The 15,848-nt window shown below is 37.2% G+C and overlaps 2 protein-coding genes across 8 annotated transcripts in view; both read right to left on the reverse strand.

Moving 5' to 3' along the window:
- ppp1r13bb (protein phosphatase 1, regulatory subunit 13Bb) overlaps positions 1–10,554 on the reverse strand; it is a 29,607-nt gene extending 19,053 nt beyond the window's left edge. For 5 of the 7 annotated variants that reach the window (XM_008397846.2, XM_008397851.2, XM_008397848.2 and 2 more), the window contains exons 1-4: positions 5,416–5,566; positions 2,844–2,991; positions 2,059–2,178; positions 810–880 (exon numbers count right to left, since the gene is read on the reverse strand). In XM_008397846.2, coding sequence (XP_008396068.1) covers positions 810–880; positions 2,059–2,178; positions 2,844–2,991; positions 5,416–5,559 — 483 coding nt within the window. In that variant the 5' untranslated portion in view covers positions 5,560–5,566. The other 2 variants (XM_008397849.2, XM_008397850.2) reach the window with 2 other exon arrangements.
- Positions 10,555–11,607: 1,053 nt separating this feature from the next.
- On the reverse strand, positions 11,608–14,548 carry LOC103457580 (histidine triad nucleotide-binding protein 3-like). The gene is made up of 5 exons (XM_008397842.2): positions 14,392–14,548; positions 13,770–13,887; positions 13,602–13,671; positions 12,474–12,600; positions 11,608–12,345 (listed from the first exon to the last, which is right to left on the reverse strand). Exons 1-5 carry the CDS (start codon positions 14,482–14,484, stop codon positions 12,268–12,270), a joined length of 486 nt encoding a protein of 161 aa, XP_008396064.1. The 5' UTR covers positions 14,485–14,548; the 3' UTR covers positions 11,608–12,267.
- Positions 14,549–15,848: the final 1,300 nt, after the last annotated feature.

Here is a 15,848-nt window from a genome sequence, read left to right on the forward strand (position 1 = left end):
TGTCTATTTATAGTGCATGTAAATATCTGGTTTGAGCTGTGTATTTATTTGCATGCAGACTATGAAAGCATCCGACTCGCTAGGCAAAATATTATATCAAAGCAATTGGCTGAATATGTGATTGTGTACACATTACTGTATACTGCATTTCAATATACTGTGCAGTCCTACTGAGAACACTGGAAAACCATGAGTAATCATTTTGTACTGTAAAGAGAATTGTAGATTACAAATCTCTCTAAACTAATGACAAAACACAAGGACATTATGTGCCATCTAAATACTTTTCATTCATATTGATAATATTTCCACCCGTCAACGAAAGAATAGTAAAAATGGTGCAGCTGCTCTCGAATCAAATAAGCTGAAAACAACAAAACTCCAAGCCTCTCATCTCACCAGATACACTGGCTTCTTGTCTCAACCCTAAAGGTTCAATTAGTTACATTTCCTTGACCGCAACACTTAGATGCAAAATCTGGGACAGATGGTCGGGCAGAAAGAGGATGTCATGCCAGAGGGAGCTCTTAACGGGAGTCATTCGCATCTCCAAGTGGATACATCCTGAGAGCCAAACATGCACACACCATCGTCCAATGGACATGACAGCAGAATCATACATGCACTATTATTTTTCCTTTTACTCCCAAGATAGAAGGTAGAAATGACTGTCTGCAAAAACATACTTCAGATTTAAGTGTTATCAAAAACACTCTGGAAATGTAGGCATGTTTATGAGCTACATATACTTAACAGTGCATAATAATAGGTGACTAAAGAGACAGTAAATTATAAGCTTTACTTCTCACCCCATTCTCATTGTGCTTCTCTCCAGCGTTGCCACTTCTGCGACCAGTTTGATCCTGAGACTGCTGACTCCCTGCAAAACAAACGGGCAACAGCAATCGTCACTAACCAAGAAAAGAAGCGTACAAAAACACAAACAAGTGTGCAGATACGTGCAGCTTTGAAAGATAATTAATGAGTGGAACAGACTGACAGACTAACTGAGAAAAGTTCAATGGAAAAAAAAAACTGGATATGGGAAAACCTTTGCTTGGGAGAAAGAAGGGGGGAAAAAATATGATTCAAACTAAGGTGGAAAAGAAAATTCCTGTTCTCTTAGAAAACTTTGTTTACTGATTTTTCCCCGTCAACTCCATGTTTTTGCCAACTGTTCACAGTAGTTTTTAGGATGCACAATATACCTGCATTAATTTAAACCTACAAAATTGTAATTAATACACTGAATATATGACAAAAGCATGTTTACCAAATGTGTCAACTTATTAAATACACAATTACCTTTTTAAAACTGACTATCATAAATTAAAAAAAAAATAAATAAATAAAAAATCACAAATAAATTATACTTTAGCAACAGTAGCTCCACCCACTCACTGATGGGTAAGACTGACTGACAACACAAGATGAAATACTTACACAAAATATAACTAGATACTTTTAAACACATTCTGAAAAATTATGTATTTTGCGTGCATCATGTAATTATGTATTTAATGAAACTAAATAAAAACAATTATTGCAAGTGGATTTATTTTATGTTCGCACAGACAAAAATTGAATAATGTACTAATTTGATGTGCGTGCACATCTTTAACATACCTAATGAGCTTTAAAACTAAAATATTTTGTGGTGATCTTTGACAGATGGGATTTAAGGGATTTAAATACAGGATTATTTCTGGTTTATTTGGCAATGCTTCAAACACATGCAGCTGAACAATATTTTTGAGAGTGAAAACTGGTCCAACCTACCCAAAGTAAACTCGCTCATCGTTTAAATGGTTGGAAAGTAGCTTAAAGGAAAACACACCCGAGGACATTTTGGTTGTCAAACATTTTCTGACAAAAGTGAAAGAAAACAAAACTGTCCCTGTTGGGGCCATTTTGATTTTTATCAGCACTCAGGCTTTGACGTGCAACAACACAAAACAACAAAATCTGTAACGCAGACCCAGACCGCCACAAACTTATGATGACAGCAGTGTCAGTCGTAAAGAGCCAACTTGGAGTCCGGACTTTCCCCACACACACCTTGGTCACTGCTCTCAGTGGGAGAGTCTTCATGGCGGAGAAAGAACTTGACTTCTTGTTTTCGAGGCCCCCACTTCTGCAGATGCTCATACATCATGTGCTCGAATGGGATCGCTCGTTCTGCAGAAAAATGATTGAAAGCAGGAAGACGTCGATTAGCTGGGACTTAATTTGCCCTCAAACAACAAGGTTGTAGGAGGAGATTTGTGGATATCTCCAAGAGTTTTAAGTATTTTGGATGTCAACGTGACAGCCCATTGTTAGCAAAAACAAAAGGGTGGAATAAAACATGCAAAAACACCAGAAAGATTTTAGAGGGGGGAGCGATGGATTATTAAATGTCAGCTGAATCTTATTGCATAACTTGGGTTTAATAACACCCTTTGTTTGGACGTAGAAGAAAATAAGGGGCTCTGATCAAAAACTACTGGCTCCAGTGTACCAGGATACTATGATGGCTGTAGATCTGGATGGAGGGAAGTCGTGACAGTCCTATGAACTGGAACCTGAACTTGAAGCCCATTATCTTGTGCTGTAAAAATATCTTCCTCTTTTTCCATGTTCTGTCTTTTTCACTAAAGTAACTCATGCGTAACTCAGCTCAACACCTTCTTCAGATTGAGTATGCTTCTGGAATAAGACAGCAAAAATGAAATTCCTGTGCATGAAAAAAAAGTGCCAGACTCAGCAATAATGGGCTTCGTTGCATTATTTTCATGCACTACTTGAAGACTGTGTAGATTAGGGCAGATCTATGCACTCCCAGTCTCCCAGGCGGGTCTCACCGTTGCCTCTCCAGACCTCAGCCAGGTGGCAGCCGCTCTCGCCGGGCTCTTTGCAGAACTCCACGACATCGCGGCACGTCGTCTCGGGCGTGATGGGGACCTCGGCCGCGGTCTGCTCCCCATCGCTGAGGTACACCGTCAATATCATCTGAAAGACACGCGGAAGGGATAAATGATCCGGAGAAGAAAATTTTGAAAACATAAATAGATAATGAAGGAAATAAACAAAGAGTCCATCATTGTCTAAAGGTGTGGTGTGAAGGTTGGGGCTTTAAACACTCAGTGATGTACAAAGCCCTCTATGCTGATGCTGCGTTATGCTGCAGACCATCCGTGACTGATAGCTTGAGCTGCTGATATGCACGTGACTGTGCCTGCCACTTTTCTGTTTACATAGATTAAGGCCCAATACTGTGGTGAACATGCAGTTTAGGCTGGAAGGGAACGCAGAATAATGTCTCTACTTGCATTTGGGAAGATAATTTTCAACTAAAGTTCTTAGAAAGTGGGGTGGGGGAGCATTTAGAAGATAGTGACGCCGCATTTATTTATCTTTACAAACCTAATGTTACAAGTACATCATCGAAAGTTGGAAAACAAGCATATAAACCGGTCATCCTGCCTTGGTAGGTGAGATGACAATGTATCCATATAGCAAGTGATACTTAAGAATAAAATATGTAACTGATAAAACCCCCCCCAAAAAAAACAGTAAAACAAAAAAGCAAAATAATACTGTCTTTTGGAGTTGTGCCCATTACTACATTAACTATGAATTTATGTTTGTTACAAAAACGTAGGCTTTTTGTGCAAAAGCTACTCTACATCACTGCTGTACTTTTAAATTCAAAGCAGTCCCATCTGGCACTAAAATTAACAAGATGTTGCCTTTTGTCCTCAAAAAACAAATGCTGTTTACTTTAGCCTTGAAGATGTTTCCAAGTTAACAGCTTCGGTCAAGGACTAAAACGATTAATTGTGTTCACTGAAGGAAAGATATTATTCCATTTTAGACTGTCTAATATCGTATAGTAGGCTTAGGAGATCAAATAAAAAACTGCTAAAATGTGCCACAAAAATCTGACTGGTTAAATATACCATCTCAATAAATTAATAAAGCAAATAAATCTGAAGAATATGATGAATCCCATTACCCGCAAAGTGATCTATGGTAGTTTACGTTTCACTATTGCTTATTTATTGTCTGTGGGCTTCTGTCAGTCTTGACCAGGTTCTTAATTTCAATGAGGCATTCCTGGTAAAATAAAGGTTACATACGTCCATGACGTCAGACACTCGGGTCACTGACAGGTTATCTCTGACCTCCTCCTCAAAAACACACGGACCTCCATAACAGAGGAAAACTCTTTTCACTCTGCCTTCATCACTGCAAGCCAAGCCGAGGGAGCCGTCCTTCAGCTGAGCGTTGAGAAACACTCTAAACCACAAGTCCGCATCATTTTTCAAAACCATAACCAAAAGGGATGTGTAGGTCTGTATAAATGGGCACAAAAGACCAACAAGGCAGTTTAAGGGTAGGAGTTGGCAATACGTGATCAAGGAGGCACAAGTTGTCCACTAATGCTCTAACATGACAGATTTAAACTTTCTCAATCTTTGGGCACATATGCTTGTTTTTCTTGCTATAGTAGTGAGAACACACTACATGTTGGTTTCATGTTACTGGTAATACGAAGCGAAAAGGATTAAAGATACACTTTTTTGCTAAATGTGACAAGTCTCGCATAAAATAAACCTAGAGCTATGCCTTAAACAAACTCGGTGTTTACATTTAAAATAAAGTAGTTCACATTTACATTTGTGAAAAGGGTCCAGTGTCCGGTTACAGCTCTGCAGCACCGTCATATATAATTTACAGTCCAGTCACTGAGCTACCTTTAAACTGTAACTCCAGGAGATTTTCTGAGACAAATGACTCAGAATTTCAATGATGCAGACATCTGATTCATTGACATTTTCAACAGCGGGCTAAATTAACCAGCATGATCACTTGTTCTCTGAAGCCTGACTAATGCGACCAGAAGCCCAAAGGTTCTGCAGCACGTGCAAATATTTTAGCTTGGGTTTCCTTTACAAGTATGACAAAAAAAAAAACACAAAACAAAAAAAACAACCTACATCCATTTTGATGCTGCTTCCAACTGTGCTGACGTGAACTATTGCAGATAAGTTAAGGGTGGTGACACATTACTGGCACAAACATTTTCAGATGATGACTGGGAAAAAGAATGAAGCTATACATATACCTCACTTTGAGGGAGAATTGAGCACATTCCTCCTTGTTTACATCTTTTAGAATACTTTACTTTGATGCAGATTTTTTTAGCCAACAATTAATAATGTAATTCTAATCGTCTGCCTCCAAACCAAACCAATTACTCAGGCTTATCAGGAAAACAAGTTGCAAATTTAAACTTAAATGATCCGCTAATAAGAGTAAAAAACATGACAGAAAAAAATAAAAAAATAAAAAATCTGCACAGGAAAAACAGCAGCTCAGAAAACAGGAACTCCAGTGATCCTGTTGAAGGACCACTGGAGAAATACCAACCGCCCTCACTAAGTTGCGTCTGCCCATACTCTTGTTTCTCTTCACCGCCCTCCGTTTCCTCTTCATCTTCTTTTTTGGCAGCGGCTGGTGTTCCTTTGCCCAAATAGGGCTCTCCTTGGAGAGGCTAACAAGGCCACGCAGCATTATATTCACAAACCTCTTCATCATGGCGCTGCTGCTGCTTTTGCAGTCGTGGGACTTAATCGTTATGCCATCGCGAGCAGACCTCTAAAGCCGACAGCGGTGCGTGCATCAGAAAAGTGCTGCAGAGGAGACTTGGGAGGGAAAAAAAAAAAAACACGAGCTGGATGTACAGTTCGGGGAGGGAGGGATAGATGGACGGGGGAGAGTGAGCAAGAGTATAACTAACAGTAAGAGGAAGAGAATGAAAAAGAGGGAGAGAGGGCAGAGGAGGATAACGAAAAGACTTTCTGACAGAAGACTGTGGCTGGGATGTGGTGCTGGCTACCGTGGCGTCATGGGGGGGGGGGGAGGATGGGATCAGTCTTTTCATGGCCAAATATGTAAAGCAGCATTTTATAATATGAAAGTAAAGACTTAACATTCTAAAACCTGATTATTAATCAAAGACCTTGACAGAATTGTAAATGAAAACAATTTTCCACAACCTCAAGTGAAATTCTAAGAATGACAGAATCTTACTGAAAAGCTAAACCTTTAGTTGATCTAATGATGATTCAGATTGATGCTCACTGGGTTCAAAGATTTAAAAAAAACAAAAACACACCACACGTATCAAACATGAACAGAATAATCCAGCAAATGATAAAGGCCTCAGGTCAAGTCACCCTATTTTCACTACTATATTCACCTAATGAACATAGTTTCTCTCTGTAACCTTTAATCAGTTTACTCGCATTGAAGTTTTGGGTTTTGATGATTTATGGCAATAAAGATAAAATCACAAAACCATAAGCATTACTGAAATTTATGGCATAACACTTAGGTGTTTTTATATTGAACTCTGTTTTCCCTGATTGCAATTCTAAACCCCTTTTGGGGCTATTAAATAATCAAACATGACAGATAATAACCTCCAGTCAAACAAGTCTTAGTGAAACTCATAACCACAGTTGCTTACAGAAGCCGTTCTTAAAATAAAAATAAAAAAATTACTTTTAGTAAATATTAATATATTCTGCCCAGAATGGAGGAGGAGGAAATAACCTTTATAAACCCAACGCTGGAGTCTGTGTCACAACTCTCCTTGTTTCATCAATTGGTAGTCAGGGTGGGTACATACTGATGCATGGTCAGTATGAAATATCCCATGGCAGACAGCTCCTTTAGTCTGGTACAAAATGATCAAGATTGCAAAAATGCAAGAAAAATGGTGAATGGACAAAACGATCAATCACTGTTTGAGAAAAAAACAAAACATAAAAGTCTCAGCTGACATAATTCCTGGTTTGATGAGTCAAACACTCATTTTCTCACTCAAGTCTTATCCTGTGCTTACTCACAATAAAGTGGCACATAAGCAGGAGAAAGATGCTGCTTCATGAAAACCAGTTTCAAAATAAAACTGTCCTAAAGCAAGATAAAATAGTGACACCAGAACACAAGACTTATACAGTCAAAACCATCTGAGCTTTATCGCAAATGATTGACTAAGTATGTTTGCCAACTGCTTCAAGCTTTTTTCTCCCTCTACTTCAACTAAAAGTGGAAAAAAAACCCATAAAATATTATTTCAGAACTTGAATGATGCCAGAGAAAATGTTCAGCTTTGAAAGAAAAGCACGTATTGCATTGTAACCAAATACTGAGGCAGAGGAATGAGGTTCCATTGTGTCAACACAGGTTATTATGACACCATTGAGGATAAGAAACTTGTGGGAAGGAAAAATATTCAGGGCTCAGTCAGTGTTGCATGAGGCAGTGGTAAACAACAGGAGTGTCTACATGGCCCTGGTCGTTTCCAAGCATTAACTGCACGCACATTTAAACTGAATAGATTCGATTTCAATCTTTGGACGACTCATGACCGTTTCTTTGTGATTTGTTGCTGCATATCATTGATTCAAAAGGTTTTAACAAGCTCCTCTCATAAGTAAACATTAATAAACCGGTGTGCTTTGATGAAAGGGCTTTTTGAATCTGCATGTCACAATTCTCTGTATTTAAACACAAACAATACTGAAAAAGAGCCTCAGTATGAATGAAAAATTGAAACACACGCAACATAAACCTGAATAAACATCGGTTTTTTTTATTATTATTATTTTTGCTTTGAATTAAGCAACGTGGCAACAGGATCTTTCCACATTGAATAAGCAGATTTAAGGCTTGCTTTAGCCGATTAGGAAATTGTTCCTGAGCATTTATGCAGGTTTGTTTGTTAATATGCAGCAAGTCTTAATATTTCACATTTAGAACATGAAGTAGATTTGTCAAGGTCTTGAAAAAGAATAGAAGAAAAGCCTCAGCTGGCAGACAAAAAGGTGTCAAAGTCCAACAACGTCTTATCCGCCCTTCATAAGGGAGCGCTTCAGAGTGAAGGCTGACTAATGTCCATTAGGACAAAACTTTGAAAGCATAATCAATAATGTATTTTATTCAAGCAGCAAAATAGAAACAGGCATCTTAAACAACTGAAAGTTGCTAAATAAATCAATACCTGACTCTATTCATCTACTCCTATTGGGTTTGATAAAAAAGAATAAACAGTCACAACCCTCCATATTCAACTACAAATACTTTACTTTTTTATGACAAGCACTTTCAGCATGGTGGCTCGCCTGGTGTTGCTTTTAAAGCAACTAATCTACAAAAGTGAGAATTAAAAAAAAAAAAAAAGTTTACTTTTTCCTCCAAGTCAAGCTTTGCTCAGTTTCGCAGTGTGAGATTAATGCCTCTTGACAATCCACTCAGCTCAAAAGCCCCCCCGCCCCCCAACAACAGAGCGTTAGTTGACGCAGTCGCACAGACCTAGATCTACTGAGGTCTCATTGGCTGGCCGAGTCACACGAGAGAACCGAGTCCCTCTCTGCTGTTCTAACTCTTTGACTCCGTCGATATCTGGTTGGTGCCACAGGATGCAACTGATCGCCGAGGCTGTGGCCGCATTTGGACCGGAGGAGGTCACCACTGGGACAAACGTAGAGCGACTTTGTACACTTGAAAGCTTCAAAAGGCTCACTGTGTTTGTTTCCTGCAACTCTTAGATAACAAACCAAATATAAATTACCTCCTTCTATCATGACATTATGGATTCAGCATTTGTGTTTGTTCTCTCTTCTGAACAACCTACAGAGTTGTAATTTTCCACAAAATTCATCGCTGCATCCTCAGCACTGACGGACAACAACAAAGCCTTAGTACTAGAGTTGCAATTCAGATATTATATTCTACACTGCACACAACAATAAAACCAGGTCAATACAGGGTACAGGAAAAATGTAACAAGCAAAAAAAAAAAAAAACACTCCTTTAGGTACGCCAGTGCCTTTTTTTGTTTAAATAAGTTTTTGTATAAAGTGGAAAGGAGCCAATAGCAGCAGAGGTGATAAATGTTTCTTTTATTTGGCAAAATGTATGAAAATGTGAATGCCGAGTTAAATAATATGGAGTATATAAATAAAAAGTACTCAGATATTGCTAGAGTGTTACCTGAATAAGGTTCAATTAAACAATCTTAATAAAAAAAATTAAAAGATGTCTTTAATGTATTTTATGTTATAATTAGACATAAAATTGTGCAAATCATGCTGTATTTTCTTATTAGGCTTCAAATAGGCATTTATTAAAAGTTAAATTGCAATACCTTTACACAAATACAAAATATGGCATAGTTTAGGATCGAAACGCTGAAGCTTTTTGTTTTAATAAAGCCATTTTTTGGATTACCCATAAAAATAGTTTTGGTTTTTATTCCACAGCTGTGTTTTAGGTTGGTGTGAAGTGTAAATTGTCTTAATTTGAGAAATTAACAATAAATATTATGAAAAACTATACCAGCATTGTATTCCATTGTAAAAAAAAAAGTACAGTAAGGAACTTGGTCTTTTGGCTGAATTCAAGAATTTAACAATTCCAAGTCAATTAAAAATATTAATTTCAGTTAAATAAAAACATAAAATATTAACAGGTTTTGTAGAACTCTAAATTGACTTTTAATTGGTGAAATTTTAAGAAATTTGATTAAAAAAATAGTCATTTGGGTCAGAATATATTTTTATGTAAAATCATAGGAATGACCCCAAAATGTTTTAAATGCCATCACTTTTTATCATTTAAATAAGCGATTTATTTTAAATAAGTCTTTGGGAAAAAATTCACCTACCCAGTGAAAGCACATAGGATTTCTGTATAATTAAGCACACAAATCAACATTATTAAAAGGCGATCATACTCACTGGCATCATACTGGCAGCTCTGGTAAAACCAAACCAGCGTGCGCGGACGAGCGTATCTTCAATAGCACCAATGCAGAGTCAACCGAGACCCACCTTGCAAGAAATGGGCTCGGATAACTCCTAAGTGACAACCAACAAGGCCTCAGTACTCTCTGTGAACCAAAAACAGTAGAAATGCCTTAAGTATCCTGAACACAAACATTGCACAGTCGTAGGCGCGTTGAAGCCGAAGTAAGTTCCCAGTGTCATGCGGCGCAGTGATTTAAATGGTCCAGGCGTGGCTCTGTATGTGTGGCTACAAACAAGCCGATGGTTAGCGCGGTTGCGTTAAAAACAACATTAAAAAAATATAAACCATATTAAACTACTACGATGACTCACCAATGTCAGAGACGACTCATTGTTTTATCAAATAAATCCTTGCTACGTCGCTGGTAAAGGCACGTAGCTAACCCAGGCAGCTGTCAGCGAGCCAGCTAGCGATAGCTGCTAATCTTGTTTCGGAGAAGGCTAAAGGACGGTACGCCAGCGAGTCTCTCTGCGGCCGCTGGTCCAGTAGCTTGCATAGACGACGCGGGCCGTAAACGGAGCCCGTCTCGGATTAAAAGAAACAAACCCAAGTCCGCCGAGGTTACGTTACTTCTTTATGAACGCAACCATCGTTAGCGGGCTAGCGATGCTAGTTGTCGAAAATACAGATAGCTGGAATCCAGTTGTTGTCGATGGGAGGGGCGGGACTTCACCACAGCAGCGACGCTTTCACGTTAACGTAGAATGTGAAGAATGCAACGTCAGCACCAGCCATGACAGGCAGACATAAATCGTCCTAATCTCATAATAATAAAATACCAAACAAAAAAAAAAAAAACAATAACAAAAAAAAACTGTCGTATTTAAAGGAAGCACCAGATATTTTCATCTACCTGATGTGGCCTTTATCCCACAATTTTTTGTGGTATAAAAAAAATGGCCACAATTTTTTTTAGTAAAAGCCCAGTGGACTCTTAACTTCACTGGGCTACCCACACACATGAATATGCCGTTATTAAAGTCATCCTATAGTAACTCTGTTTAACTCTGCACTTACAGTGCACACTCAGGTTATTGCAGTATTTGCATAATGCTGCAAAAACCTGATTGTGCACTGTAAGTGCAGAGTTAAACAGAGTTACTATAGGATGACTTTATATCCTATAGACTTTATATATTATATATATATATATTATATGTCTTTTTTTTCTCTAACATGTTGGATTATATTTAGTTTATTTGTATGATGTATGTCACAATAAATGTGGAAAAAAGTGCTGAAATACTTTGTCTTGATCATCATAAAAAACTGACAATTTTTAGAGGTATGTAAGTAAACTTCATTATGTCTATTACAAATTGTCCTACAAGCGAGGAATCCAAAGCACACTGACAAAGTAAAAAATACATCAAGCGGATGAGTTTGATTTCAGCACTTGAATTACAATATAAGTTGGCTTGTATGCTGTACATTAAAGAAGCACAACAGACACAAAATTTTAACCCTTGACTCCAAATGATGTGAACAAAAACTATTTTGAGGTGACACAAATTCTGAGAATTTTAATCCTATAAACAATTGTTTCATCGCTTTAAAAGTTTAAATGGACATTTATAAGTTTAAAATAAATAAAAGAATAAATACAAGAAGCTTTTTTTTCAATCACAATTTGTATCTTCTATTGTGATTAAAAAAAAGATTGTTGGTTTTTTCACTGTTAAAAACCACATTTTAAAAGACGTACGCATCTTTTTTATATATCAAGACCATTTTTCAAACAAGTCAAAAATCATCTTTTAATGTTTATATTAGTTATGTAACAGTTCATTTGGTATTAATTATAAATAACTATAAAATAACAAATTGATTTGCACAGATTTCAGTAAACAATACAATCTAAAATTGATGATTTATAGGCCACAGTTTTGCTTATTGTCTCCTTAACATGTAAATGTAACTAAACATAAAGATAAAATGATTTAAATAAATAAATGTGTAGGTTGTACAGTGGTGCAGTTGGTAGAATAGTTGCCATGTAGCAAGAAGGTCCTGGGTTAGAATTCCATCCAACCTGGATTTTGCATGTTCTCCCTGTAAATGCGTGGGTTCTCTCAGGGCACTTCGGCTGCTCCTTAAGTGTGAGTGTGCGGTTGTTTGTCCTGTTTGTCTCTGTATTGCCCTGCGATGGACCGGCGATCTGTCCAGGGTGTATCCCACTGGACATAGGCACTAGCACCCCTTGTGACCTCTGTGCTACATAATGGATGAAAAAACAATAAATATTCAAAACAGCACACCTGAATTTAGTTTTTCTCTTAACACCCAGTGCTTGTAAAAAGTCTCTTTCCAGGCTGAGTTTTTTTTTTTTTTTTTGCCACAGCTGCACGATCATTAGAGGTTCCTTCGCTGTGGGCCCTTTAGGGTGAATGTCAGATCCAAAACCTAAAATCCCAAATGTTGTCTAAAACTTGCAAAGGTAAGTGGAGACACTTTCTTTAAACGCTTCCTTAGAGACTGTTCCTGGAGAAAGAGTAGAGAAAGGACACACGTCGTTATATCTGATTCGTGTAATGTTTTCTTCTTTAAGTGAAGAAAACATTACAATGGTAGAAAAAAAAATAGGAAGAAAATTTGTTAGCCAATCTCACAGTAATAAAACGGTCAGTTCCTGGGGTGAACTTGTGCTGCATATGAGTTGAGATCTGGCTGGCCGGGGCGAGCACATGGAGGTGAAGGTGTCCTACTGAGATGAAGGGAGGCTGGTGGAACCCCAACCTGAAGAACAAACACACATCAGTGCCACGCTCGCTCAGTTTCTTTTTGCCGCAGACTTACAAGCTGTCAGTGAAGCTACAGAGTTGCTACAAGTTTGTCTTCACTTCTAATGTCTCGTATTGCAGCTGACTCAGAATTTCAGGGTTCTTTTTCAATTTCAATTTCCATTTTAAAGCACAAATAAAAACACTTCTTACTGAGTTTATGCACCAAGTATTTGATTCATCCTTAATGATAACTGCCTTCAATAACTGGTGAACAGAAAAATATGCACATTTCTATCTGAAACCTGCAAAACAAGAGAAGTTAAAAAAGAAAGTTAGAACGGATTACAGAGTAAGAGACAGCATGGAAAGAAGAAAGGAAAAAAGGAAAAAAAAAGAAAGAATCAAGAAGGAAGGGAGAAAAGAAGGATGGAGGAGGGAAACAGAGATGAAAGATTGGAAGGATACAAAGAAAAAAGGAAGGAATGTAGAAAGAAAGAAAAGAATGATAATTTGATAGAAAGTCTGTAAAGTAATTTTATTCCCACCAATCCAGGCCTGAAATATATTTGCACATATTTCAGATTCAAATTCAGTACTTTCCTGACATTTCCAAAGTTATTAGGATGTTTAAAGTTATTTTATGGTTAAATGAATTGCCTCACTATGCCAACTTTGTGGTTAAAATGACCAACTTTTGATCATTTTGATTGTCTGTCAGTTTATTATCTGCTATATTTCGTATATTGCTCTACTGTCACAATCTGTGAAACCATTTCCACCTGTCTCCTTGTGGACATTTTCTGGTCACCCTCCATGTTGTGTTTGACATGTTTTGTTTCATTCCTGTTTTGTTTTATAAACTTGACCTGTTTTACATTGCAAACATTGTATATTTCTATTTTATTCCCCTCATGTAAACACTCTAGAAAAAAAAAAAAACAGACAGAAGAAAGGCCAGAGGAAGTTTGCTGGCCACAAATGAGAATAAACACACTTGTTAGATTAGTCACCCACCTTACATTCTTCATATCGGTAATCCCCTGGTCCAGGAGCACTTCCTTCCCAAATTTGGCCATCCTTTCAACTGTTGAACACATGGTTTGTTATTGCTGGCCACTATGAGCAGCAGATATATAAAAAAAATATATAATAGAACTAGTGTAAGGAGAACATGTCACTGACCCAGGTCAATGTGGCTTCTGTTCAGTGATTTGCAGCTGACAATGTGGTCTCTAGGAATAACTAAGTAGTGATGAGAAGCAGCAGGATCAATATCTCTGAAGCAAACAAACTCTTCGTCCTGTAGAAGAGTGAAATTATTTCATTTAAGGTCATGATGCCTTAAATGAGATGTTGACTTGTAGGAAGTTGACCAGTAGGAAGTGTTTAACTTCCTGGGTGATCAGAGACGTGCTGTCAATACGTCAGACAAGTTCCATTCACTTTTTTTGTCTTTTTACTTTTAAATATTCCAAACACATAAATAATACCCACTTACTCACCCAAAGATATGCAAACTCACATTCAGACGTTATATCCATTTAAAAATTTTGAAATATATAATTAAATTCAAATATACTTTGATTCCAAAGGGAAATTAAATGTTGTTGTAACTCATATTAATTCAAATTCTTCAAAGAGTTATTGTAGATAGATCAATAAAAATCCTGGACGGGATTTATTTTATTTTATTTTGTCACGTTCTGTGACAACGGAACGTGACAAGAGTTTCAAAACATAAATCTGAAACTCTGGCCTAAGAGTTTCAGATCCTTCCTCTTTAAACCCAACAAAAACTCCTTACCTGCTTAAGAATGGTCGTTTCTTCGTCTCTATTGTGCGCAAAATGGCAGAAAATACACAATTCATCAAACTCTCTAGAAGTCTTTCCTTCCATCTTCCCTGCCGGATCAAGTTACCTTTCAACATATTTGTTTTTGTTCCGCATTACATGTCTACCAAAGATCGTCAATTTTTGCGAGTGGACATCACTCGTCAGTTTTCCTAATAGGTAAATGGCGATGAAGTTAGGTTAAAATAATTTAGAAAGACCTTAAGAGTAAAACAAAAGTACAATTTAGTTAACATATTCAATTTACCAAACTTCTGAATCCCCCGAACACTTTTGAACCTCATTTTAAAGCTAAACTAAGCTAAAACTGTTTGTAATCTACAGAGTGATGCATCTTTTCTGAAAACGGTCTTTGTTGAGATTACGTTCTACAGCAGATGTCAAACTCAAGGCCCTGGGGCCAAATTCGGCCCGCCACAGGTTTTTGCGGCCCTTCAGACTATAAAGGGAAATAAGTCTAACTCTCAAGAGAACAGTTGTATATTTAAATTTTATCAATCAAATCAAAGCAGTTATTATCTGTATGCTGGCAAATTAAATCTATGTGAAAAGATGTTCCATATTATCAGTGAGAATGCATTACCGCATTCTCACTTATTAAGATCCTGCTCAGATTTTTTGGACGTTAACTACTTCTACTAACTTCAACTAATTGTGCTAATTCATATATCAAAATGTTCTGCTTCTACTGGAGATTTGTGCCATGTCTTTTGCTAAAATTCACTATTGTACTTTTTGAAATAATTAACTATCATTGCTACAAGTCATACTGTTTTCTCTCAGACCTTCAGACTTTCATTCTCTTGTGGTCTGTTTCTATCTGTGTCTCAGCATTCTGCTTGTCTACCTTTCTGTATGTGCCTTCTGCTTTTACTGGTGTTGCTGTTTTCAAAGGTCTTCTGCAAACTTTAATCAAGTGTAGCAATTTATATATCAATCTTTTCTGCTTCTTTTGCTCCTTTATGCTATTTGTTTTCTATGTTTCACTTCTTCAAATATTTCTGGTTTTGTACTAATTTCTGCTTCTGCGAATTTATATTTTCTAATATGTTTCACTGTTCAACTGTTTTGACTATTTCCGGTTTTGTACTAATTTCCCGCTTCTGGTGCTAATTATGCTATTTCTTAAGCTCTGTTTCACTTTTTGACTTTTTCAAATAATTCCAGTTGCACACAAACTTCTGCTTCTTCTGCTGAATTCTGCTATACCTTTGCTAAATTTCATTAGCAAAGGTGTAGCTTTGATAATTCACTGTCTTTGTCTGCTACAGACAGTAACTTCCTGCAAAGTTCTTGTGCAAACTTTAATAGATAGATAGATAGATAGATAGATAGATAGATAGATAGATAGATAGATAGATAGATAGACAGACAGACAGACAGACAGACAGACAGACAGACAGACAGAC

Source organism: Poecilia reticulata, linkage group LG21 (assembly GCF_000633615.1).
Source record: "Poecilia reticulata strain Guanapo linkage group LG21, Guppy_female_1.0+MT, whole genome shotgun sequence".
In the NCBI taxonomy this organism is placed as follows: Eukaryota; Metazoa; Chordata; class Actinopteri; order Cyprinodontiformes; family Poeciliidae; genus Poecilia; species Poecilia reticulata.

Coding starts and splice junctions, on each gene's coding strand:
- LOC103457580 (XM_008397842.2), bottom strand. CDS start 14,484: ATGGAAGGAAAGACTTCTAGAGAGTTTGATGAATTGTGTATTTTCTGC. Junction 13,672..13,769: donor CAGAAGCCACATTGACCTGG/GTCAGTGACATG, acceptor TGTGTTCAACAG/TTGAAAGGATGGCCAAATTT. Junction 12,601..13,601: donor ACCGATATGAAGAATGTAAG/GTGGGTGACTAA, acceptor TTTGTTCTTCAG/GTTGGGGTTCCACCAGCCTC.